Raw genomic sequence first — 26,726 nt, forward strand, 5'->3', positions numbered from 1 at the left:
TCTGGTCAAAATATAGGGTACAGTTAATCTGGAAAGATACGTTCTTGACAAATTCATGTTCACTTCTGGTAATTGTCATAATATTTTCCAGGTGCTTACAGATGGATGCCTTTATGATTTGTTCTGGGATTAACACAAATATAGCTGTTAGATTGATGTTCTTATTTCCTCCTCTTTTGAAAGATAGGGATATTTGCCTGTTCCATTCATTTCATTCATTTCGCCCTTCATCTGTTCTCTAGGGGTAAATACATAATATATAAATAATACATAAACTAATATGTATTATTTATTAATAAATGAGAGAATGGCCAAACCATTATTTTATTTATTAATACCGGTACTTACATGGTTCCATATACATGGATTTTTTATTTATGGAATTTATGAACTGTTCTTTTAGCATCTAAATAAGCAATAATGTCAATATCATTATTTCTGATTCTCTAGAGAAAGAAGGAAAAACTATATAAAGAAAAAATGAGTTTATTGATCCTTAGGGTATAATTAGGAAATAATAAGATGGCTTAAATATTAGCCTGTGATTGCCTAATTCTTAATAAATTTCTCTGACACTGAATACAAAGTCCAGAATGTTTACACAGTATTTATGCATTGCCCTCAATCATTCCAAGCCACTCCAAAATGTCTTCACCTCGGCTCCTGTTCCTGGCAGCCCTGCTGACTGTCTCTTCCACCTTTACGGTATGATACTTTCCTAGATACTTCTGGATTTGATATGATACTGTTTTTTTTCCTTGCCTGAGTTTCTAAAAATCTCCAATTGCCATTGCAGATCAGGAGGACAGCAAAACATGAAGGTAAATCAAAACAAACTCAAAAAGAAATGTGTCTTTTTCTAAGGTGGGAAGCATACAATCTGAAGTAATTATCTGTAAAGAAATACATATTTGATACTAATGTATGTATTTATTTATCTAGAAGGGTACTCCTTAGATGAAGGAAAACCTAGACAAGGCATCCCTGAAATCAATGCAGGTAAGCAAATCCATTGGAGAGAACTATTGTACTGTATATTTATGTATATAAATTGGAAAAAAAATACTTGAGATCCACTGATATCAATAGAAAAGAGTGGGGCTACAGAACATCAAAATATCAGATCAGAGATCAGAATATCTTCCTCATCAGCACAATTATTTTACTTCATACCCGCTACATTAGAGAATGCTTTGAGAGATTGTTTATGATAAAGAACCTCCATCAGTATATGACTAAGGACATCCAATCTATGTCTATTCACTCAGTTGTGTCCAGTAAAAAAAAGGTTCAAGCTAAAATGTATAGCAATGCAGGAAAAATCCACCTGATTCCCAGGCCTAGATATGGACATGTTAAGTAGTAAACCGAAAACAATTCTATCAAATGCTGGTTGGTTTTTTGTTTTTTATTTTGTTTATGTATCTAAAATTTAGGGAACGCAAAATGTCTAATGGTTGTTTAAATAGTGCTTTGCCCGTAACTATTGTTCATTCTACTTTTAGCAACAGGAAAGATGTTCTTTCAAGGTGACATTATCATGCCGGTATGTAAAGTTAATTACTTCTTTATAAAGAGGTTACAAAATGAACTTTTTAAAAAACAGTTTAATTTTTTTAACAGCCTGAAAGGAATGCACTGAAGAATGAGTCCTATAGATGGAAACTTCCAGTTCCATACAAAATGGGCGCCAGTATAGGTAACAACATTTTCTGCTCTAGAACACTAGATTGATCATTAATTTGATTGATACAATGGATTAAGCAGTAAATTCTAATAGAGGGCAAATTGAGCAGATCATCTTTCCTCTGCCACTCCCTTAAAATGTTCCTTCAAAGTTCTCTTAATTGAGTGCTCACTTCTTGGGCTTTAGTTTCAACGTTTCCAGCCAGCTTTTCCAAATTTCTAGTAGATAAAGACAAAATCTCATTGAGTTTGACCAATTAGCTACCTCCATGTAACCTTCTTGGTAGCAATACAGAAGCAGTTTGCTTTCTTCCAGGATGTTTCTAGTTAAGCCCTGATAGAGAGGAAGGAGCACTGAGTCAGAATGGTAAAGGTAAAGGTAAAGGTTCCCCTTGCACGTGTATACTAGTCGTTCCCGACTCTAAGGGGTGGTGCTCATCTCCGTTTCAAAGCTGAAGAGCCAGCACTGTCCGAAGATGTCTCTGTGGTCATGTGGCCAGCATGACTCAACGCCAAAGGCGCACGGAATGCTGTTACCTTCCCACCAAAGGTGGTCCCTGTTTTTCTACTTGCATTTTTTTTTACGTGCTTTCAAACTGCTAGGTTGGCAGAAGCTGGGACAAGTAACAGGAGCTCACCCCATTATGCAGCACTAGGGACTCGAACCACTGAACTGCCGACCTTTTGATTGACAAGCTCAATTTCTTAGTTGCTGAGCCACCACATCCCATTTGAGTCAGAATGAGGGTTCTGGTAATGAAACACAGTTATTTAGGAAGTCATTTAAAAAAATTCCTTCTGATTTAAAGAGATTTCCATAGGTTTCATTTTTCCCCCTCCTGCTGTAAGTCATGAATCACAATGGAGTGCTAAATCACCACCGAACATGTAAAGTGATAACCCAAAAAAGTCAGGATGTCTGATAGGAATGTTAATGTGAGTGCTAAGTCATTAGTCATTTTAACTTGTTCCATCTCAAAATCTAACGTACCTCTTAAATATATATATTTATATCATGTAATATGTGTATCTGTGTGTCTGTGTGTTGAACATTTAATGTTGATTACTGCTGAAGAAGAACTCAAATGTCAAAGGGCGGTACTGTTGAGAGCCAAATACTGTTATTCAAGCACTAAGTAACATACTGCTTCAATAATAAGTACACACGAAAGTAGCTTTGCAAATAATTTTCTTTATCCCTGATCCAAATCATTGGTTGATGCTGTGATGGGGAGAAAAAATGAATGACTACTGGGAGAATCCTTCTAGTACAGCGGTTCTCAACCTGTGGGTCGCGGCCCCGTTGGGGGTCGAATGATGATTTGCCAGGGGTCGCCTAAGACCATCGGAAATATGGGAAGTATACTTGCGAGTCGAAGAATCGCGCTCCAATGGTTGACTCCACAAGTAATCACTCTCAATCGCTAGTCTAATTTGGCTTCAGGCGCTATAAATTTAATAGGGGAGGAGTCTCCGCTTTAATGCTTCTGTCCTCAAGGCAATCGCAAGCAGTTCAGATCACTAGCCAATACGGCTTCAGGCGCGATAAATTCAAAAAAACAGTTTGCCGCTTTTCCCCCCCTTCTGCGGCTGCTGAGGCGCGCTGAGATCACTGCGAAAATAATTTTATGGTTGGGGTTGCCACATCGTGGGGAATTGTATTAAAGGGGTCGCAGCACTATAAAGGTTGAGAACCACTGTTCTAGTAGCATTCCATTTTTGTCTACTTTATTACTTCTTGTATTGTTTTCAAAGTAAATAATGCTTTTGTGGGTGGCTATGGTATTCCCAAAGCCATGTAAAAATATCTTACATGTTTTATTTAAGAGCAAGTTGTGAATCTCTCGTTTGTCTACAGTCTGGATAAGAATGTAAAATATGCATCCTTTTCTTTCAGACCTGAATACCAAGGGTGTCATATTGCAAGCATTTGAGATGTTTCGACTCAAGTCTTGCATTGACTTTAAACCCTATGAAGGAGAGAAGTCCTACCTCCAATTTGAAAAGCTGGATGGGTAAATTTATTTAAACAGACAAGCTAATGTTATAATAGAAAGCTCTTGTATTTAAATAATTATTGCCCATAGTTTTAAGTGCACAAAATGATACTGTAGTCTTTCCTTCGTTCTTTATTGAAACCTAGTATAAAGCACAAACTAGACCAGGGCTCTCCAACCTTGGCAACTTTAAGACTTATGGACTTCAACTCCCAGAATTCCTCAGCCAGCTTTGCTCCAATTCTGGGAGTTGAAATCCACAAGTTCTAAAGTTGCCAAAGTTGGAGAGCCCTGAACTAGACTGTTTCTCCAACCACCCCCCTCCTTTCTGAAAGAATATAGACAGATTTTCTGTACATGCCAACTGTTTCCCCTCTGTATAGTTTCTGCACATTCCTCTGTACCTTTGTGCATTTTTGCAAAACTCCTGAATGTTCGATATAAGGACTGTTTATTAAGATCTAAATAGCCCTACGATCCTTTGTCTATTAAGAATAGTATCATCCAACATTTGCATTTGGATGATATAAAGCAGTATCAGTATATTTTTTTGAATGGGTAGCTTAGAAAAGTAAGATGGTATGCTGTGTGGTAGATGGGAAGCTCTCACTCCTCTCTCATTTGGCTCCTCTAGCCTAAATGGTTATGTATTTATATTAGTTGTCATATTAAATCAGACGTTTTGAATGAATGCACATATCATGGTATAACAGGTGCTGGTCTTATGTGGGAGATCTTCAGAATGGCCAAGTCGTTTCTATTGGTTCACGCTGTGAATATAAAGATACTGTGGAGCATGAAGTCTTGCATGCCCTTGGATTTTATCATGAACAGTCACGCACTGATCGAGACGACTATGTTAAGATTTGGTGGAATGAAATCCTTGATGGTAAGTGGAAGGGACAGCAAATGTATTACAAAGTAAATAATGTATTAAGTAATGTATTAGGGACCAAGCTGTACAAGTTTGGTCTGTTATAATTGATTGTCTTGTCTAATTGTTTAACAACATATTAAAGCATTAATTTTCAAATTTGCCTAAAAGCTTTGGTATTTTCTTTTCTAGGTCAGGCATATAACTTTGACAAATATGATGACAGTTTCATTTCTGATTTAAACACTCCATATGATTATGAATCTGTCATGCATTATGGACCTTATTCGTTCAATAAGAACAGTTCTGTCCCTTCAATTACAACAAAAATTCCAGAATTCAACAATGTTATTGGGCAAAGCCAGGATTTGAGCAAAATAGATCTAGAAAGGCTTAACCGCATGTACCATTGTGGTAAGTTTATTCTATTTTACTCAATTTTTAAGCTATAGTAGTAGTGAGCTTATATGTTAAAATGCCTATGGAGATTCTCAGTCATCCAGGTCATGGTTGTCGCAAAGGTACTTTTTCAAGAAGCAACTGAACTTTCTTGGGTTTTTTTGAAGATGTTTCAGATTCCATCCAAGAAGCTTCTTCAGCTCAGCACCTTTGGGACTTAATTCTTAAATATTCTTTAACAACTAAGTCTATCACCTTGTATTATATTAGGAATAGGTCTGTGAAAACTACAGAAGTGAAAACACAGAGGTGTTTGGGGGGTTATCAGAATGCAGACATACCCATTGCACTTTCTTAAGCCTTGCATGTCTTGCATGTCTTTTCCCAAGATCATACAACATGTCTTTTTCCATGGAATCTTTCAGAAGCTTCTAAACATGAATTATCATAACCAACCTATCTCCTCTGAAAAGGACCAGTGCAATGAGGAAGTTAAATTAACCAAGGAAGTAACATCCAGATTGTTTCATTCAACAACCACCAACCTTACATAATCAATGAATACACAACCTGTGGCCTAAGGCTGCCTCTGACCCTGAAGCAGAAGGGATCCCGATTAATTAGTCCCCATTAATTGCCTTCAGTGCCCTCTGATCATTTATGGCCTCCCATCTATTTCACTGCATCCATTAGTCTATAAAAGATTGTGTAAAATTGACTCAACTATTTGTTCAGAACACTTATAGCACATCATGCTATACTAATACTAACTCATATGGAGTTGGGAATGGCTCTCAAACTGTCCTAGATTGTGTTAACAAGGTACTTTTGATGATGTTTTAATTCTCCAAAGGAGCACAACACTAAATTGGGAAGAGGTGTGTTAAGCAGCACAGAGGCCTGTCTTATTTGTGTTTAGATTACTTTAATCTGAAATGTGGGGATTATTTCCTGCAGCTTCCAGTCTTACTCTCCTTGACCAATGTACATTTGAGTCCATCAATATCTGTGGCATGGTGCAAAATGGAAGAGATGACAAGGACTGGGAACATACCTTGACTACAAGTCGGGATAACAACAACCACTGCTTAGGTAACATACTAATGTGTAATTTAAATGGATGAGAAAGTGGCTATATATATATTATTATTATGTTCCTCTTGCAAATATATGAGTGTTTAAAAAAAATTATATGTTGTGGGCAGAAGGAAAAACCTTAAGGATCAGGAGGAAGACCCACAACCAAGGCAATGTTCAAACAAAAGAAATCTGGACTGTGGCACAAAAGTAATTTGAGAAAGTGTCTCAGAATTGACCCTTCCCAGGTTTCAGAAAGATAACAGGAAGGAGGGAAGGAGAGGGAAGCATATTCAGACCTGCAAAAATGATGCCAGCCCTTTGAAGCAGATAGGGCAAGGAAACCAAAGTTATGAATGCTAATATTACTTTTATTATAAGATTACAGTAGCACATTTTCACAAGTGCCGCAGTTTAAACCCAGTGAAATCTTGCACAATTGTCCAAAATGAATCATGGTCCATAGGAGATTAAATCACCTTCATCTACTTTACAGAGAAAGACTACGTTATGAGCTTTGATACCACCAAAGGCCTTTCAGGTGAAACAGCCATTTTGGAGTCCCGTATTCTTTATCCAAGAAGAAATGAAAAGTGTCTACAATTTTTTTACAAATTTGATGGCAGTCCAAAAGATGAGCTGATTATATGGCTTAAAACTGATGATGGTACTGGAAACGTTAGGAAGTCAGTAAAAGTGAAAAGCATCCCTCGTAAGTTCTCAAGTAACCTTTGAAGATGTAATTACAATGAGACATCCAGGACTAACTTTATCTTCTAAAGAGAGCATCAGATATCTTTGCCTTCTCATATCCAATATCTAATTGGTTTGTGTAATAAACCCCCCAAAAAACTTTGAAAAGAATGGTGGCCTTTTGCAGAGAGGGAATAAGAATTGTCCTGGCTTCCCCCTTCATGCCACACTGCAAGCTTATTGGTGCAGTCTGTGAGCTTCCACATTTTAAGACAAGGGAGAAGCCTTCCCCTCGTCCAGCTAACTCAGAAGCTATTTTGTGAGATAGACCAAGCCACACAGCTCTCCTCTTTCAGGGATTGCATTGAGATCTGTGGCAAGTAGAAAGGAAAGGCTGTGTGTGTGTGTACGCGCATGCGCATTGGGGCACACACAGGCATGGAATTTATCTCCTCATTTCCATGCCAAACTCATCACTCCATTACAGTGTTTCTCAACCTCAGCAACTCTGTTCTATTAAAATGCATGTCAGGTTAGTCTTTCATATATTTCATACACTACCTGACTCTGTGGTCTCTTCCCCAAATCCCCAAAGCTTTAACCAAAAACTGTCTACTATTGACCTCACTCCATTCCTAAAAGGTCTGTAAGGGGCGTGCATAAGAATGTGCCTACCGTTCCTGTCCTTATGTTCCCTTTCATTATATCCAATTAATATAGTTATTGCATACTTACGCTTATATATATGCTTATAGATCGTATAGTTGTTTCATGCTTATGCTTATATATACTGTTGTAACAAATAAATAAATAAAATAAATAAATATGTGACTAGCTGAGATCAGAAGGATTAAATCTAAAGAATAAAGAAATCTAAAGAATGAACACAAACCAGTCTTCTTTCAAAAGACATTCAAGTTTTATCTTTACTATTAAGCAAAGTTTGGAACACACCTTGACAAAACTGTTGCTTCTCTGTGGTCATGTAAAGGACCTCAAACATTATTCATGGCATTAGTAGAATGCAGTCCTATGGCGGAGGACTTTCCAACTTTATTAAATGCAATTGTTTCTTTAACTCCTTTAAGTTACAGTAATTTCATCCTATATCTTCCTCACTTAAAGTCTGCTAAATATCATTTTGAGATCATTGCAGGGAAAGCAGCATAAAATGGGTTGAATATGTAAATTAATTAAATATTATATTTTCCCCCTCTCCCCTTTCAGGTGATGGAGAGAAGCAGTGGAACTTTGCAAACATTCCTTTCAACAGCCGGACCAAATTCCGCTATGCTTTTCATGGCCTTAAAGGAGACCCACAGAATTCCAAAGGAGGAATTCACATTAATGATATCACTCTGACTGAAACGCAATGTCCTACTAGCGTTTGGCAGATAAGAGACTTCACTTCCATTTTAAAGAGTTCCTCAAAAGGAGATTATTTGTCAAGCCCTATCTTTTATAACTCTGAAGGCTACTGCTTTGTGCTCAGTCTCTATCCCCGTGGTCCAGCCAACTCAAATGGAGATTATCTAGGAATCATGTTTTCTTTATGTAGTAGCCAGAATGATGGAGCATTAGAGTGGCCAGCTGGGAACAGGCAAGTGACATTCACCATAGTGGATCAAGATCCTGACATCACCCAAAGGATGTCAGCAAGCCGAAGTTTTGTTACAGACCCCAACCAGCGTTACAGTAAGTCTAACAGGTGTTTGGGTTATGGACAACTGACTGCTTTCTCTCTTGCTTAGAAGCATAATTGTACAGCTGCTAAAAATCCGATCCCTATGACTGGATAGATTAAAATCAAATTGTATAGGTTAAAAATCATAGAATTGTTGAAGATAGTGTAGCATCAATAAAACAGAACTTTTAGTTTTGGAAAGTTAGGTTAGCATCAAGAAGCAGGTCTAATTTTGTGCAGAATTGAATTAACTATTGTATTTTATACCATTTCTAATTTACTGAGTGAAATCCAATCTGGAAATTCTACAAATTCTTTGATTAGTGGTAAATTTGAGAACCTATGACAAATTCAAGCAATAATAAAGTGAATAAAATTAGGTATAAAAGTATTTGTAGTTTGAGCCTAAAAAGAAAACAAATGTAGGCACTTGGAAATGTATCTACAAATAGTATTACAGAAGTCGAGGCTACTTGGATAATTCCCCCTGATCCCCCATTTGGGAGGGCAGGTGCAGTCAGAACATCAGTCTTTAAAGTTTATCAGTAGCATTTTAAATTGCAGTATGTCTCTGAAAATAAACATGCATCTAGCTGCATCTGTATTCACTGGCAAAACTGAATGCAGAAGCAGTCATAAACAAGATGTGTCTAAGCCAAGTCTCTATTTTTCAGAAGTAGCCATACTGTGTAACATGTGGAACTAATTATAATGAAAGTTATGGTAATTAGAATTTTTTTTCAGGAATTCTCCTGGAGAATGATAAAGCTTATTAGCACAGATTTTATAAAAGAATGTAGGGAAGACAACATTCCCCACCATCACTGAGGCAAAATTATCTTATATTCCAAATAGATGCTTTTTCTATAAAAAAAGGTTGGATGGGAATGTTGTCTGATTATTTGAATCTTATATAGCCTACTAAAAATATTGGTGGTTGTGTATATAAAATATTGATCCATTTCAGTTTTTTATGATTATTTGTTTATTTTGCTTGACAGATGGCAAACTTTTTTGGGATAAGGCCGACATTACTGGAACTTTTGATCCTTTCTATAATACTCATATAGGCCCCGGATGGGGATGGCATTACATCTTGCCATATAGTGAATTGTATCGGAGAAATTTTGTTAAAAATGATAATCTCATCATTTTCACAAATTTTGAAGGTAGGTTCTTATTGTTATTTTATTGAAGTCTTTGAAAAATATAGCTCTACACAGGAAGATTTAAAATATTCAAATCAGAGTTGCTTCACCTGAGTTTCAATAGTCATTGGTTTGCCTACTTCTTCCATCCCCATTTATTGAGATGTTGTTTGAAAAGGCTGCACACCTTTTTAATATGTGTGGTTTGCTTTTTAAGGCTGGAAGATAATTGATTCATTTAAAAAGTCTTAGCCCAGTCAGGGAAGATAGCTAAGGCCACATTTGCCAGACAGAAGAAACAGGTTTTTGGACTGCACATGATAGCAGAGCTGTAGCAGCAACACCAAGACCGGGCACATAGCAGGACAGAACAGTTGAGAGAATAGGAGACCAACACCATAGGATGTCTGCATTGGACTCAGGAGGAGACAGGAAGCTCAGATAGAAATCAAAGAAGGGACTGTAGAATCAGAGCGATAAGGGGAAAAATGAAAGAAGAATCATGGACACAAAGTATATGTAGGTAGTGTGGCAGGTGTTTTAAGCAGAAAAAGTAGATAAGAGCACGGTTGCCACTTTTAGCTTTGATGTGATCAGACTGTTGCATAACTTTGATAGGTATCAGATCAGAGGGAGCAAATCAGAGCAAGAGGCAGAATGGGGGGAGGATGAATTGCACACATTTTTGATGTAACTGATATGAAGGGCGAAGGGAATCTCACAAAGAACAGTGTTCTTGCTAAAGACAAGCTCAAAAAGTGCTCAGCACAATGTGTGGAATCCTCAATGCAAAATCAAAGATCAAAGGAAACACTAGGGTGAGAGGAGAAGAAACGTAGTCAGGATAGCTTGTCAGTCTGACTGCTAAATCAACAACAAACAACAGGCAACGTAGATGAAATGTCCATGTAGTTGCCATGATCAAGTGAGATGCATACAGGAACTACATAAGGTATGCTGGCCATGTGATGACCACACACGTTTAAACTTACCGGTAGTTGTTTTAGGTGGACACATGCAGAAAAAAACCTGAGCTCTATTTGGGCTTCATTGTAAGATAAAATATAGATTAAGATAATCAATCCTGTAGCTCTCTGGGTTCAGTTGCATGATTGAACTTCTATTTTTACATGAAAGTTCCTCTTACTGGACAGAAAAACTTTTATCAGCTTTATTTCTCAAGCCCAAAGGTCATGTAATTTATCTTTCTGCTTCTTGTTGACAATTATGATTAAAAGCTTTATCCTTTTCTTTTTCTCCCCTTCTGGTCATATCTGCAGTTATTCACGATCCAGGTAGTGTTTTATAAATCCTTGGAACTCTTGAAAAACAAACATACATCTCATCTGCTTCCATCAGCTATCCCGAACAATTTCTGACAGTTGGCCTATGGATTCTCGCTTACTGGCCCTGTTCCCTTGAAAACGGAAGTGGAAAATAAAATAATAATAATAAAATGCACTGTTTCATGTGTTGGTCTGAATATCTTTTGTCAAAAGGAGACAAGGATATATCACAGTCTACAATTCTTCAAATGTTGTTTTTTAACTGTGACATAGTCTACATGTTGTATTTGCTGAAAAAATAATGACTTTTTAAGCCATATAAATTGCAAACAACAAACAGTTGAAATATCTAATAGAGAAAATTATTATAATTACAATGTCACATTAGCAGTTCACTAACTATTTCTGAAGATAGTATAGATTTAATGTTTGAATTGAAATAAGTTTTATTTGGGGCCAGCTGTTTTTGCAGATCCCTAAATAAAAACAAATTCAGTGAACAAAAATTCAGGCATGAAAGAGGGAGAATTGTGAAGAAAAAGAAAGGTACATCTAGAGATTTATTGAAGTAATGCCCTCCACTTAGTATCAAACATAAGATGAGAATTTTTGCCTGCTAGATGCTATCTCAGGTGGCAGATTCTATGTTTCCATAGTAATTATGTAGATCAGGTGTCTATTGAGATTCTTAGTCATCCAGGTCATAGTTGTCCCAAAGGTGCTTTTTCAAGAGGCAACTGGTTTTTCTTGTTTTTCTTTGAAGGCATTTCTTTCAGCAGCTAAAGAAGCTTCTTGGATGGGAAGCGAAATGTCTTCAAAGAAAAACAAGAAAGACCAGTTGCCTCTTTAAAAAGCACCTTTGGGACTATAGATCAGTGTATCCCACTGTTTTTGAACTCAGGATCACACTTAGCATTTTAGTGGCAGTTAAAACATATACTTCATTCTGAATTTAATTAATTAAACCTAGTTAATAAGTATCTAATACATTTTTATAATCCATTAAATGTTAGTTCAAAAATATTTTGGGAGGTGCTCAGAAGATCTCCAAACATGTTGAGGATTATCTAAACCGAACCAGTGCAAGATCTGAAAAAAGAATCTGAACACTAAATACAAGCTCGATGGACACTACCTTATAGATTACCCCCACCCATTAAAGACCTTGAAGTTTTCATATCAAATGATCTAAGTACCAAAGCCCACTGCAACTACATCGCAAAAAAGGCTTTAAGAGTTGTAAACTTAATCTTGCATAGCTTCTTCTCCAGAAACACTACACTACTAACCAGAGCATATAAAACATTTGCTAGACCAATTCTTGAATATAGCTCACCTGTCTGGAACCCATATCTCATTTCTGACATTAATACAATTGAGCGTGTCCAGAAATATTTTACAAGAAGAGTTCTTCATTCCTCTGATTACAACAAAATACCTTATGCCACCAGACTTGAAATCCTGGGTTTAGAAAATTTAGAACTCCACCGCCTTCGACATGACCTGAGCTTAGTTCATAGAATCATCTGTTACAACGTCCTTTCTGTTGAAGACTACTTCAGCTTCAATCACAACAATACATGAGCACACAATAGATTTAAGCTTAATGTGAACCGCTCCGATCTTGATTGCAGAAAATATGACTTCAGAAACAGAGTTGTTAATGCCTGGAATGCACTACCAGACTCTGTGGTCTCTTCCCAAAATCCTCAAAGCTTTAACCAAAAACTATTATTGACCTACTATTGACCTCATCCCATACCTAAGAGGTCTGTAAGGGGCATGCATAAGAGCACAACGTGCCTACCATTCCTGTCCTAATGTTCCCTTTGATTGTATACAATTTCATATAGTTATTACATACTTATGGTTATATATATGCTTATATATCGTATAGTTATTTCTTGCTTATTCTTATATATAATGTTGTGACAAATAAAATAAATAAATAAAATAAATAAAGTTGCTGAACATGGGTACAAAAAAAAAAGATATTCTAACACTGTCCCTGACAGAAATTTCTCCATCTGATTAAGAATCTAGTTACTACCAAGGCAGTCTATTACATCAATAACTTCTTCCAATGGCTACCCAGTTCTAAGCCATAGAACCAGTGGTGGGATTCAGCCAGTTCGCACCACTTCGGGAGAACCGGTAGTTAACTTTCTGAGCAATTTGGTGAACTGGTTGTTGGAAGAAATAATTAGGGCAGAGAACCAGTTGTTAAATTATTTGAACCCCACCACTGCATAGAACAGTGGCTCACAAACAGTTGCATGCATACCATAGATTGGATTTGTAGTCCAAGTAAAGTATAGCAGCCACTTCTAAATTTATTTAAATATTAGATATATTATATGAATGATATTTTTGTACTAGAGTGAGCTTTAAGTTCTTTGATAAAGTGGACTACTATGCTCTAATGCAACAGAGAACTGCTCTAGAGCAACAGAGAAGCTTCTTCATATTATACTTTGTTTATTCAGTCTCTTCTTCAGACTAAAGAACATTTAAGAACACTGTTTCTTATTTTTATCACTATTTTTCACAACCCAACTGTTCAACAGTGGAAACTCAACTTTGCAAAATATTTTATTTTCAGAGTGTTCTCATTATTAAAGAATCCCAGGTCAATCACAATGCACCTTTGTCAGTGTAATATAGCTTACGTCATATGATGTAAGGACGGAGGTTTCAAACCTTCCCTCCTAGAAGCCCTCTAGGTCTTTAGAGCTGGTTTTACCTCCTGTACAGAGTTGCAGCTATTTTGCCCCAAGGTCTTCTATGAGATGCCTTCCATGAGATGCCTTGGTGTATGAGAGAGGTGGGATGGTCATAACAGCCTTTCTGGCAACTAGGAAATCAGTATATGGTAGTGGGGGGAAAAAGCTCTATAAATTTCTATCTCCCTTTATAGGCATATGGATAGAAATTAGTTGAAAGGAAATCCCAAAATAAAATGCAGTGTTTTGTTAAGACCACAAGATGGCAATGATCTGCTGCACTATTTTTTAAAAAGTCTATAAGGATATTGCAGCAGAATTCAAATTATTTCAGATCACAAAAATAAAAATAATACCTTCATGTCTAGCCTTAAGTTTGGATAGAGCTAGATATATACCTAGTTCACCAGAAAAATATAGAATACAACATATATAAAATACACAGAATATAAAAATGAAACTTTGTGTGATTCCTGGTTAACTGTCTACCTAATTCTAAAGAAATAGTATGTTTTGAACAAATGTTATCTGGTTCAGTTAACTTCTCAGCTTCTTGGAAATTCCAAATATTATTCAGTGGGTAAAAGGAACATGGCTGTGTTCTCTGCTTTACAGTACAACTTCTCTTTTAAGTTTCTAGTTTTAAAAGGACCAGGACTTTTCTTTCTCCTGCTGAGAGAGCAGGTGTGGTATGTTACTCCATATGTATCTGAAAAAGGGCATATCTTCTTCAGGAGGGTGCTGCATCTAGCCAACAGTCTGCAGTACTGTGTAATAGGATTAACTAATCTGCTATAATATATAGAGCAAGAATGAACTTTGTTTTCGGACATCTTTGGAGAGTAAATATTTGCTGATGATGGATTGTGCTGGAGCAAGTCTTAGGCAGGACAATATCTAACAGTGGTAGAGCCCACATGTTTCTCTTTCAGGAAACCTTCTCTCCCTTTTACCCTCTTACAATACTTCCTTTCCCTCTCTCTTTCCCCTCTCCTTCTATTAGATTGGGATAAACTGTTCTTTCAGAAATGTAATTCAGAATTTCAGGAAGGTATTATGATGAGTGCTCCCCTTGAATGCATGATGGCTTGCTGATTTAAAAAAAAAAAAACACCTATTATATAGTCCAGAGTTGCTGAGAAGGGGGATGAAATATGACAATAAATAACATATCCAATTATTTCAGCAACAGATGTACCAATATCCCTGATTTATTCAAATAGTTGGAATCCCCCTTTTTAAGTCACTTGTTGAAACATTGCCACTTGGTTTATTCATTTTAGAAATGCTGAGAATTATGCTTATACTTATTTTAGTCACTTCACAACTGAGCATTTTTAAAAAAAATAAAATATATGTTTATTCAGTTCCTTCAGATCAGGAGGTATTTGTGGGAACTGGTGTAAGACAAAGAGAAAAACTAAGACGAGAGAGACAGCTATTTATCATTGATCACTGTTTCGTATATCCCACCTTTCAAGATACTAATAATACCAGACAGCTTGCCAGTAACATCAATCATTATGAAACCTAAAGCTATTTTGGGCAGTAGGGGTGCGAAGGAACAGCACCAACAGCTAGAATCTTTTTAATAAGGCAGTTGGTGAAAATGGTCATATAGGTAGTGGAGGGAGGACTCCAGGCTTTAAGTGTGTTTTTCCCACAGGTTTGGCTTTGTCACTATGCACACACTTCCCAGAGGGCAGCCAGTGCCAGGGACTTTATGAGGGGCGAGGAAAGAGGCCACTTGAACAGGCCAATTCAATTCAGCAAACCTATGCATCTTGAAAAACAGTTACCTAAGGTTTCATAGCTGTGTCTGTAGTCTAAACACAGCTCTGCTATTCTATGGTGCCAACTCAATTGCTTATCACTTGCCACCTGTAGCCCCACTAGGTAGATCAGAGCAGGAAATCAAGTCCACATGAAATCTACTTTTATTGAAACTGGCCAGAATAACAGAACTTTTGCAAGTCTGATTATGCTTTCCCTCTTCCTCCTCCTCCTCCTTACATTTCAGTGAATTAGGGAGGCATTTGCCTTAGTTACTTTCGAATGTTATACATCGTTCCCTATTTAAACTTCAAACCCTTTTGCCTAGGTAACATTTCCTGCATATTTCTGTCAAGATCATCTTTCTCAGTCTCTACACCCTGTTCCTTCAGCATTAGCGTAAGCTATGAGGTCCCATCTTTTGAACGGCTGTGAATATATTCAGCAAGTAAAGAAAACCTACAATTCTGCCCTTTGGGTGCCTGGCATGCCCACCACTGCACAGCTGACTGTCTTGCCAGAGAGAACAACAATGAGGAAGGAAAACCCTGACTATGGGCTGCCTTTCTTAATTCTGCCCCTGGTAAAAAATAATACCTTCATGTCTAGCCTTAAGTTTGGATAGAGCTAGATATATACCTAGTTCACCAGAAAAATATAGAATACAACATATATAAAATACACAGAATATAAAAATGAAACTTTGTGTGATTCCTGGTTAACTGTCTACCTAATTCTAAAGAAATAGTATGTTTTGAACAAATGTTATCTGGTTCAGTTAACTTCTCAGCTTCTTGGAAATTCCAAATATTATTCAGTGGGTAAAAGGAACATGGCTGTGTTCTCTGCTTTACAGTACAACTTCTCTTTTAAGTTTCTAGTTTTAAAAGGACCAGGACTTTTCTTTCTCCTGCTGAGAGAGCAGGTGTGGTATGTTACTCCATATGTATCTGAAAAAGGGCATATCTTCTTCAGGAGGGTGCTGCATCTAGCCAACAGTCTGCAGTACTGTGTAATAGGATTAACTAATCTGCTATAATATATAGAGCAAGAATGAACTTTGTTTTCGGACATCTTTGGAGAGTAAATATTTGCTGATGATGGATTGTGCTGGAGCAAGTCTTAGGCAGGACAATATCTAACAGTGGTAGAGCCCACATGTTTCTCTTTCAGGAAACCTTCTCTCCCTTTTACCCTCTTACAATACTTCCTTTCCCTCTCTCTTTCCCCTCTCCTTCTATTAGATTGGGATAAACTGTTCTTTCAGAAATGTAATTCAGAATTTCAGGAAGGTATTATGATGAGTGCTCCCCTTGAATGCATGATGGCTTGCTGATTTAAAAAAAAAAAACACCTATTATATAGTCCAGAGTTGCTGAGAAGGGGGATGAAATATGACAATAAATAACATATCCAATTATTTCAGCAACAGATGTACCAATATCCCTGATTTATTCAAATAGTTGGAATCCCCCTTTTTAAGTCACTTGTTGAAACATTGCCACTTGGTTTATTCATTTTAGAAATGCTGAGAATTATGCTTATACTTATTTTAGTCACTTCACAACTGAGCATTTTTAAAAAAAATAAAATATATGTTTATTCAGTTCCTTCAGATCAGGAGGTATTTGTGGGAACTGGTGTAAGACAAAGAGAAAAACTAAGACGAGAGAGACAGCTATTTATCATTGATCACTGTTTCGTATATCCCACCTTTCAAGATACTAATAATACCAGACAGCTTGCCAGTAACATCAATCATTATGAAACCTAAAGCTATTTTGGGCAGTAGGGGTGCGAAGGAACAGCACCAACAGCTAGAATCTTTTTAATAAGGCAGTTGGTGAAAATGGTCATATAGGTAGTGGAGGGAGGACTCCAGGCTTTAAGTGTGTTTTTCCCACAGGTTTGGCTTTGTCACTATGCACACACTTCCCAGAGGGCAGCCAGTGCCAGGGACTTTATGAGGGGCGAGGAAAGAGGCCACTTGAACAGGCCAATTCAATTCAGCAAACCTATGCATCTTGAAAAACAGTTACCTAAGGTTTCATAGCTGTGTCTGTAGTCTAAACACAGCTCTGCTATTCTATGGTGCCAACTCAATTGCTTATCACTTGCCACCTGTAGCCCCACTAGGTAGATCAGAGCAGGAAATCAAGTCCACATGAAATCTACTTTTATTGAAACTGGCCAGAATAACAGAACTTTTGCAAGTCTGATTATGCTTTCCCTCTTCCTCCTCCTCCTCCTTACATTTCAGTGAATTAGGGAGGCATTTGCCTTAGTTACTTTCGAATGTTATACATCGTTCCCTATTTAAACTTCAAACCCTTTTGCCTAGGTAACATTTCCTGCATATTTCTGTCAAGATCATCTTTCTCAGTCTCTACACCCTGTTCCTTCAGCATTAGCGTAAGCTATGAGGTCCCATCTTTTGAACGGCTGTGAATATATTCAGCAAGTAAAGAAAACCTACAATTCTGCCCTTTGGGTGCCTGGCATGCCCACCACTGCACAGCTGACTGTCTTGCCAGAGAGAACAACAATGAGGAAGGAAAACCCTGACTATGGGCTGCCTTTCTTAATTCTGCCCCTGGTAAAAAAATAATAATAATTCTGTCTGTAAATTCCCTTTCTTGGAGCTTCATACATTTTTGGTTTAAATGCAAATGAAACAGAGTGGTGTACCATATTGAAAAGAAATAATCTTAATCTTTTCCCATGTCCAGCAGAAAAGCCATAGGACTGTGAAACATGAGCATTTCTGATGGAATTTCCATTTGTTTTGGCCAGCAACTTGGGTGAAAATAACTTGATGTTCTTGCAGTGTTTTCAAAATTAAATATGACCAAATTGTGATTTTGGATCCCAGAAAAAAAATTACACTGGAAATGTTAAATGCCTAAAAGATTTAGAAAAGAGGAGGTATATAGAAGGACTCCCACTGATGTGTAGTATCTCACAAACATTAATCTTGTCTCTATTGCTGTTCTATATCATTGGGAAAGTAGTGGCAGTTGAGCTAAGAAAGACATGGTAAAATAATTCAGAGATTTGGAGGGCATTGCCAACAGTTTGTAAGTAACATACAGTAACATACTGTGTATTTCCTTTTTCATCATACTTTGCAAAGGACATTGATGCTGTGATTCAGTGTTAGAAGACCGGAAAAGGCTAAGATTATATGAGATGGAAAATTCTCCTGGATCCACCTTTGCTTCTTGGTAATGGGCCTAACCATAATGAAAGGTGTCTTAGTCACACATTGGTTTGATTCATACAAAATACCAAGCCATTGTGGGATAGCTTGTTGAATCTAAGTGAACATTCCTGTCCCTCATTATGGCTTAGAAGCATTTGTCATGTGAATCATTGTTACAAATTATGGTAAATTATAGTTAAGAAAATCTGGATTTATAAAGTGCACGGATTCAGTTATAGGTAATTTATTGAAAGGCATGGGACTCTGAAAAGTCTCCTGCCAGACAGGAGAGTAGATGTTACTCTCTTCCTTTCATAGTCCCAGCAAAGCCAGAGAAGTACTGAGCTTTTGGTAATCAACCACAGCGACTGATATATCAGCTTGCTGGGAAAGATGCTGTTTAAACTTTAGTTAATTTTAGTATTTATTGTACATATATTATTATTATTACTGAAACAATATATGCTGAATATTTTGGGTTACTTTGGCGTATCTAATAATATATTTGGAGTAATTATACTATAGCATACAGCATGGTTTTTCAAACTTAGAAACTTAAAGAATTCCCCAGCCAGCATGGGAGTTGATGTCTACACATCTTAAAGTTGCCAAGTTTGAAAAACACTGGCATAAATCATTTTGCGGCACTGTCCAAATCTTTCAGCTAAGACCAACGTATAAAGCAGCCATACAAACTTGGAAAAGATGTGGCTGCACTAATATTTTGAAAATATTTCATTAAAACATAGAGAAAGAGGGCCTTTTAAAGCTTTTTTTTTTTTTGCCAATGTGTAAGAAAGAGCATTTGTTGGTTGAGATTTGGAATTGCCAATGGTTTAACCATTCTGACAAATAGTCAAGGTCTTTTTGTAGGGTAGCAGCATTGTCGATGGTGTTGAATAGTTTTACATCATCAGCAAAGAGAATGCAGTTGCTTATAATATGATTGCAAAGGTCATATTATACGTAAAGTATCAAGTATATGTAAAGTATAAAGAGTGGAGTCCTAAAACGCAACCTTGGGGGACACTGCTGTTAACAGGTGTAGGTTTTGATAGGGCATTCCCTATTTTGCCTACTTGTTGCCTGTTTGACAGGAACAAGCTATCCACTTATGCAGGGATCTGGAAATGCCATAAGATTTTAGTTTTAGAAGTAGTTTGTTGTGTACCACTGAATCAAAGGATTTAAAGAAGTCTATATAAATTGCGTCTATTGCTTTACCCTGATCGACTTGTGAAGTCCTTATGTTTTTGCAGTGTAAGAGTTGCAAATTGCAGGACAATTTTTTTCTGCTTGTTAGAGAGTAGGTTGTTTGTCTCTAAGTAGAGGGTAATGGATTGGTTTATGATTGATTCCATACTTTGCAGGTGACGCAACATAATGAGACTGGTCTGTAATTTTCAACTAGACTGGGCTCACCCTTTTGGAAGATAGTGATGACCGTGGCTAGTGACCATAAGTTAGGCAAGGAGCTGGTTCTGAAAGATATTTCGTACATAATGCTAAAAGGTTCTGCTATGTGGTTGAGAGCTTTTTTAAGAAGTAGGCACATAATTCTTCAGGGCCAATAGAGATTGTTTTAGGTTGCGTAGTGCCTTTTCAATGGCATCTTCTGTAAAATCGACATGTAGTAGATTGTTGTAATTAGTTGTGGTATGATTGGGAAATGTGGGGCATGAGCCATTGCTGTTTACAAAGACTGAACCGAAGAATGTGTTGAAGAGGTTGGCCTTAACAGTTTCATCGTTACAGTCTTTCCCGTTTGGCTCTTTTAGTGGTGGGATGGATCTTGAATCTTTAAGTTTGTTGTTTACAAAATTATAGAAGGCCCGGTTGGATTTCCTCTTGTTTGCTGTGATAACTGTTGCATTCGGCCTTTATCTGTTGGCATAAGGTTTTGTAGCGCCTTTTGAAGTTAGCTACATAGCCAGTTTTGTTTTTGTGCCAAAGAGGTTTTTTTTTTAATTGAAGCTTCCTTATTGTTATGAGTAATTTGTTTTCCCTGGTTTTGGGGGTTATTAGTGGTACGTATAGCTTGATTATTTTTTTGACTTCATGCAAATTTTTTTTTTTATTATGGTCTTTGGCAGTGTTGCACCCAGTGAACAGAATTTGCCAATCAAGAGATGAGAGGTTGTCAGTTATGAGATCACTTGGCTTTTCTAAAGTAATACTTTGGAATACCATCATTATGATCGTCTTTGTAAGGACATAAATTGAGACAAAAGTCAATCATGCTGTGATCACTGTTGGAAAAGGGGTCATTTATTTGTAGACCGTAGATTGAGTTTATACTATTGCAGAAGATGAGATCAAGGCAATTGTTGAGTCTAGTGTTGTTTGTTACTAGTTGATCCAATCCCAGATTAGTAACGACATTGTACATTGTTGTATGTATTAGTTCTGTTGTACATTCATTTAGGGTCCAATTAATAAGAGATAGATTGAGGTCACCAAGAAAGATAAGAGGACTTGGGCAAGAGGTTGACCATGTTAGTAGTGAAATTAGTTTGTTTGCCTATACAAGGTCGTAATCAGGGGCTCTGTATTTGGCCTGGCTAATATTTAGTTGAGATGAATGCCATAGAAAAAAATATTCAGTGTACTTCAACATTTTACCAAGATTCAGTTTCAAGTTTATAGAGCATTGGTAGAACACTTATGCCATTAGCTCTTATTTTTATATGTCATAAGAATGTATCTGTTTTGGGAAAGCCTAGCAAGAATGTAATTGAGAAAAATGTCATTTCTTTTCCCACAGCTAAAATGATAGTGAATAAATTGCAAAGTCTTGTTTTATATCAACTTGATTTTCTTGGCTCCGTGAGTTTTAACCTAGTAGAAAAGCCTACTCAAGCAGGTTTTATCTCCTGATATACTTATTTTGTAACCAGTGTGAAGGAGGCAGGGAAGCGTGCCATTCAATATCTGTCCATGTGGGTGAGGCAGCAATTAAACAGTAAGTTTTCAGACTTGAGATTAATGGATGCTCAGTATTTCTTGCAAAATCCATGCCAACATGTTCTAACAGTGATAAGACAATTTTATGAGCTTTCCTTTGGAACTGAAAAATACTATTTCAGGATTTATTCCTCCATTAAGAGGTTTAAATGAAATGTTGCTGCTAAACATTACATTTCAGTCTAGAAGCATAGTTTGGGGTAGTCATTGTTTCAGTGTATGAGTGTTGATCAGTAGAAAGCCCATTGTCACTCTGGCTTTCTAATTAAAGTTATACATTAGCTATGTTGTATAGATAGCCGATTCAGATTAATATTTATTAATAAATTACTTTTTCCAGAAAAATCAAAATAAATGAGGCAGAATATTTTTAACTGGTCCTTCGAGTACATAGTCATGCTCTTAATGCTTTTATGTCATCGATTTAAGCAATAAAAATTTCACATCTATTAGTTCATCAAATTTTACATTACCAATAGATCTGGTGTTAATGACCAGATTCATATGCCATATTATAGGAACTAGATTTTTAAAAAAATATTATTTCAGGAAATAATGTATTTATTCATTTTACAGAACAAATGCACAACTCTGAGAAATATTTAACAAATTGAATATTACCTATGATTATGAATCAACCATGCATGTGGTTCCTTTTCATACAGTACAGTAAAAACTCAAGTTTAACAACGATTACTGCATGTCTGATCTAGAAAAATGCAATTGCCTACCGTATACAACTGCACTAAGTCTTCACTCACATAACAAATTTAAATTAAATAAATTTAAGATTGCAATTCAATAAACGCTTTCAGATTCTTCCTTCCTTCTCAGGTCCAGAGGTTAGTTGATAACATCACTAGTGAAAATAAAATCCACATGTCTTGCCAATTTGACAGATTTCCAGATTGGGAGGAGACATTCCATGATTATGTCCAGGAAAGATTGATAAAGGGCTTCAGTTTGGTTGGCTTCTCAATCCATGGGCATATTTCAGAGTTGGAGAAAACATATCCCACTCCCCCAAAGTTAAACATAGTTTAACTCCTGCTAAAATCTATGGTAGGAAAATGGTAAAAGAAACGAGGGAACAAAACCTGAAGCAAAAGTAGGAAGAATATTTCTTCTATTCTGTCAGTCATGAGCCATGTATTCAGTCTTAAATAGGATTATTAAATTAAAAATAGAGGAGATAAATACATATTTTGTTTTATTATTTTCCTAGCAATATCTGTTACTAGTTTGGGCCAATGTCATTTTGAGTCACCCAACATAGGTGAGTTTGTTCAGGAAAAAAGATGACCTGTTTGGATTCTTAAGAAAAACAATCTCCTAGAAAAAGATCGTTCTCTCATTGTAATGTTAAATTCAACATCTTGGTGCCAAGTTGGCATTTTTCTCCTCCCTATTAAAAGAGGTTCCAAATTTATTAGTATGAGTTTCTGGAGCATGGAATAGTGTTAACTCCCATTGATTAGGACAACACTTGAAAACATTGCTATGGCGAGAGTTTATGTTGCACTAACAGGCAACCCACAGACTTTTTTTTCCTTTCTAAATGTTTTTGAAAACAGAATCATTCCTTGACGATGTGAATGGTTTTTCTAGTACAGGGGTGTCAAACTCACGCAATGTCCATGCCCACGCCCGGTTTAGCGAAAGAGGGAAAAGTTGCAATATGTCACGTGATGACATTTGACACCCATTCTAGTAATTAAATATAAACAGGAAACTTAATAAGCCCATTTTTGTTCTAACAGTAGTGCTATCTGGCTAAAGGATATGCCTGTGCTGCTGTGATAACTACTGATGACATATGCATAACTAAACATTCAAAAATATTTAGAAATCAAATAGTCTGTCTCAGTCCAACCCATCCCACAAGGTGGGGAAAATAAGAAGAGGAAGCAGTACTATGTATGTTCACTGCCTTGAATGATTAATAAAAAGAGAGGGAGAGAAAATTCCTCAAGATATAAAAAGCAGAAATGTCTACAAAATCCATGTTCACCATCAGACTTACTTTATATCCATAATATACTTAATAAAGTATTAAATACAACAATAACAACTGCTAAAAAGTTAAGTTTAAAGCAGGGGTGAAATGCTCCCGGTTCGGACCGGCTTGCACGATCCGGTAGCAATGGTGGCTGCTGGTTCGGAGGACCAGTAGCAAAAATCCCTGGCCCCGCCCCACCTGCCTCTGCTGAGCCGCACCATCAGCAGAGGGTTTTTTAAACTTTTAAAAGCTGGTTTTTCTTCAGCAGAAACATGCATTTAAAAGTAAAAAAAAGCCTTTGAGGATCCCGCCCCTCAGCTGAAAAAATTAAAGTCTCCTCCTGCGTCTCACCTGTTCCTCATCAGCAGAACCTTACTTGTGCTCTTACTTGTAGAAAGCATGTTTTCTACAAGTAAGAGTAGAAATTCTAAGGCACTTACCTGATTACTGATGAACGCATGGCTTTTTTTCCAACCCAAAAGCCCCAGTTTCACTTTCAGCCAGACAGAATCAATTGCTTAGCTAATCTATTTCCTCGGTGATCAACTAATGCTGGCTGGCTTTGCTGGCTGAGGAACTCTGGGATTTGAAGTCCACAATAAAATAAAATAAAATAAAATAATAAAATAAAATATTTGTGCAGCTTTCTGAGATTTGGTGTGTTTCACTCTAACTACACAAACACACAAAATCTCAGAAAGCTGTATGTGGCATTTTGTGTGTGTGTGTGTGTGTGTGTGTGTGTGAGTTGTGTGTGTGTAAAGTGTGAAAGTTGGTTTTTGAGATTTTTGTGGCTGTGTGAAGTGTGAAGTGCAGCTGCTTTTACATTATGTGTGAGTCAGTTGTGTTGTGTGTGTGTGTAAAATGTGAAAGTTGGTTTTTGGTACCTCTTATTGTTTTTTATACTTTGTTTATTATTTTTATTATTTATTGTTATTGGCAACGCCCACCCAGTCATCTGACCACCAAGCCATGCCCACCAATTAAGCCATGCCCACAGAACCGATAGGGAAAATTTTTAGATTTCACCCCTGGTTTAAAGGATATGGGTTGACATCCTTTTGTAAGCAGCCAGTGTGGACAATTTCAGTTTCAGAAGAGAATTCATTTCACCACTTGGGAGAAATTCTGGAAAAGAATCTTTTCCACATACAGTATCTGATTAAAGCTGTATTTCTGTATATTCATGGTTCATGGGTTGTTTTTTACATTTCTCTTCCTCACCATCCTCAAGTATCAAATGGATGTATAATCCCCTCTCAGGATATTACTGTCCATTTCAACACTGTATGAGATAAAGAGGAAAAATGGGATCTTAATCTAAAGCCTGTGATGACTGCATTCAAAGATTTAGTAAAGATAAGGGCAAAAAGATAGCTTGTGAGTTACTACTTAATTGCCAAGTGTCAATAAAGTTCTCTGGAGCTGGCCCAGCCTTGAGTAGAATCATTTTAACTACCGAAGATTCTAGAACAGCGCTTCTCAAACTCAGCAACTTTAGTTATGTGGACTACAACTCCCGGAATTCCCAGCTAGCCATGCTGATTCAAGATTAATATACACAGATTGAAATGACCTCAGACCAGTGCTGCATTTCTCTCTTATTTGTTGATAAATAAACAGAACTAATAAAGTAGAAAGAATGAATGAATATTCACTATCATCAGTTCCTCTTCTTGCCAAGCAGTGGCCAGTGTTTGTCAGATGCAATGAAGCTAATGAGTTTAGCATCATTAGGCAAGTTAGACTATTTTGCATAGTTCAGGTTATTTTTCAACATTTAACAACCCAAATGTAAAAATTAGAAACATTTTAATTCTTGGAGATAGCTAATTAACTGCCCTGCCTTCCATGCTGTATTCATTTAGTTTGCAGTTCCACATTTCCTCCAATTTAGAAGCCAAATATTCTGTCGATTAAAGTACAACAGCTTTAGAAGAAGTTATTAACAATTTAGAAGTATACTGAACACCTGCAATGTAGAAAATAGCAATTTGTGTGATGCATTCTAGAATAATTATTCTGGGAATTCTCATCATTTAATACGAGAGCCACATCTTCAGCAAAAAGAGAATGACTAAATGGCAGCAGAGTGGGTTGAATATAATCTGTAGCATGTCCTGAGAATTCAACATAAAGTACACTCTTTGAAACCAAATTGAACAGAAACTCTAGAGAAGAAAATGAATAGAGCATACCAAATCACTTGATTTAGTCTCCTGACTTAATCCAGTAGAGTTCCAGCAAGTATGTGTTAATGCCAGTTCCCCCACCCAGTCTTCAGGACAGCAATAGAAGGGCTGGACTGGGGCTATTGATTCCCAGGAATTATTATCACTTTAAAAAGCTGATGCAGTTAAAACTGCCATATTTCAGTAATATACAATATGATCTGTGACCCCTGTGGTAATAGAGGACTTTCAACATCTGTTATGAATTTCATTCTCACCTGATTTTTAGTGAGGGATATAAAAGCAGTTCATAACAAGCCAATAAATATTTACAGATTAATTGTGCTTAATCATTTTGATTCAGGAACATTTTCTCTAAAGCATGCGTGAATGCTACACAAAGGACTGCGCGGTCCTTTGTGCAGGCACAAAAGCCTGTTAAGCTTACATCATGGAAGGAGAGAAAGTACAGTGTCCATTCATCCATTTTAATGATGGCAAACATTATGGTGCCCGAGTCTTAGATCTATATGGGCACCACCAGGGTGACAAAATAGTAACTTTCAAATCTAAGAGATACAGTACAGATGTTATTCAGTAGGACAAAGATTTTATCTACAGATATGGCCATTTCATTTATATTAATATCAGTGCTGGGGGGGAAAAACGGAGAAGCAGATGTCTTACAATCCTGAATTATCTAACCAAGGAGAAAATGTCAGTGTCTCCTATTCTTCTTTAAAATAATATGAAGTCACCAGTGTCTGGGTGGTGGTTGATGATGAAAAAAATGATAGTAGTCAAAACTTTGCATGGTAATTATGGTAATCATGGTAATGAATGCCACCACGTGTTTACTGGACCCGTGCCCCTCCTGGCTGGTGCTGGCCACTCAGGAGGTGACACGAGGCTGGCTCCAGGCGATTACGATCGCTTCTTTGGTGGAGGGTGTCTTTCCGGCCGCCTTGAAAGAGGCGGTGGTGAGACCCCTCCTTAAGAAGCCTTCCCTGGACCCGGCTGTTTTAGGTAATTATCGTCCAGTCTCCAACC

At 37.0% G+C, this 26,726-nt stretch overlaps 1 protein-coding gene across 1 annotated transcript; it reads left to right on the plus strand.

The window, feature by feature from the left end:
• Window positions 1–645: 645 nt before the first annotated feature.
• On the plus strand, window positions 646–10,889 carry MEP1A (meprin A subunit alpha). Its single transcript, XM_058182366.1, has 13 exons — window positions 646–705; window positions 797–821; window positions 943–999; window positions 1,506–1,546; window positions 1,624–1,699; window positions 3,584–3,701; window positions 4,397–4,572; window positions 4,750–4,971; window positions 5,914–6,048; window positions 6,530–6,745; window positions 7,954–8,421; window positions 9,412–9,579; window positions 10,839–10,889. Exons 1-13 carry the CDS (start codon window positions 646–648, stop codon window positions 10,865–10,867), a joined length of 1,791 nt encoding a protein of 596 aa, XP_058038349.1. The 3' UTR covers window positions 10,868–10,889.
• The last annotated feature ends 15,837 nt before the right edge of the window (window positions 10,890–26,726 follow it).

This window comes from Ahaetulla prasina, chromosome 1, assembly GCF_028640845.1.
Source record: "Ahaetulla prasina isolate Xishuangbanna chromosome 1, ASM2864084v1, whole genome shotgun sequence".
Taxonomy (NCBI): Eukaryota; Metazoa; Chordata; class Lepidosauria; order Squamata; family Colubridae; genus Ahaetulla; species Ahaetulla prasina.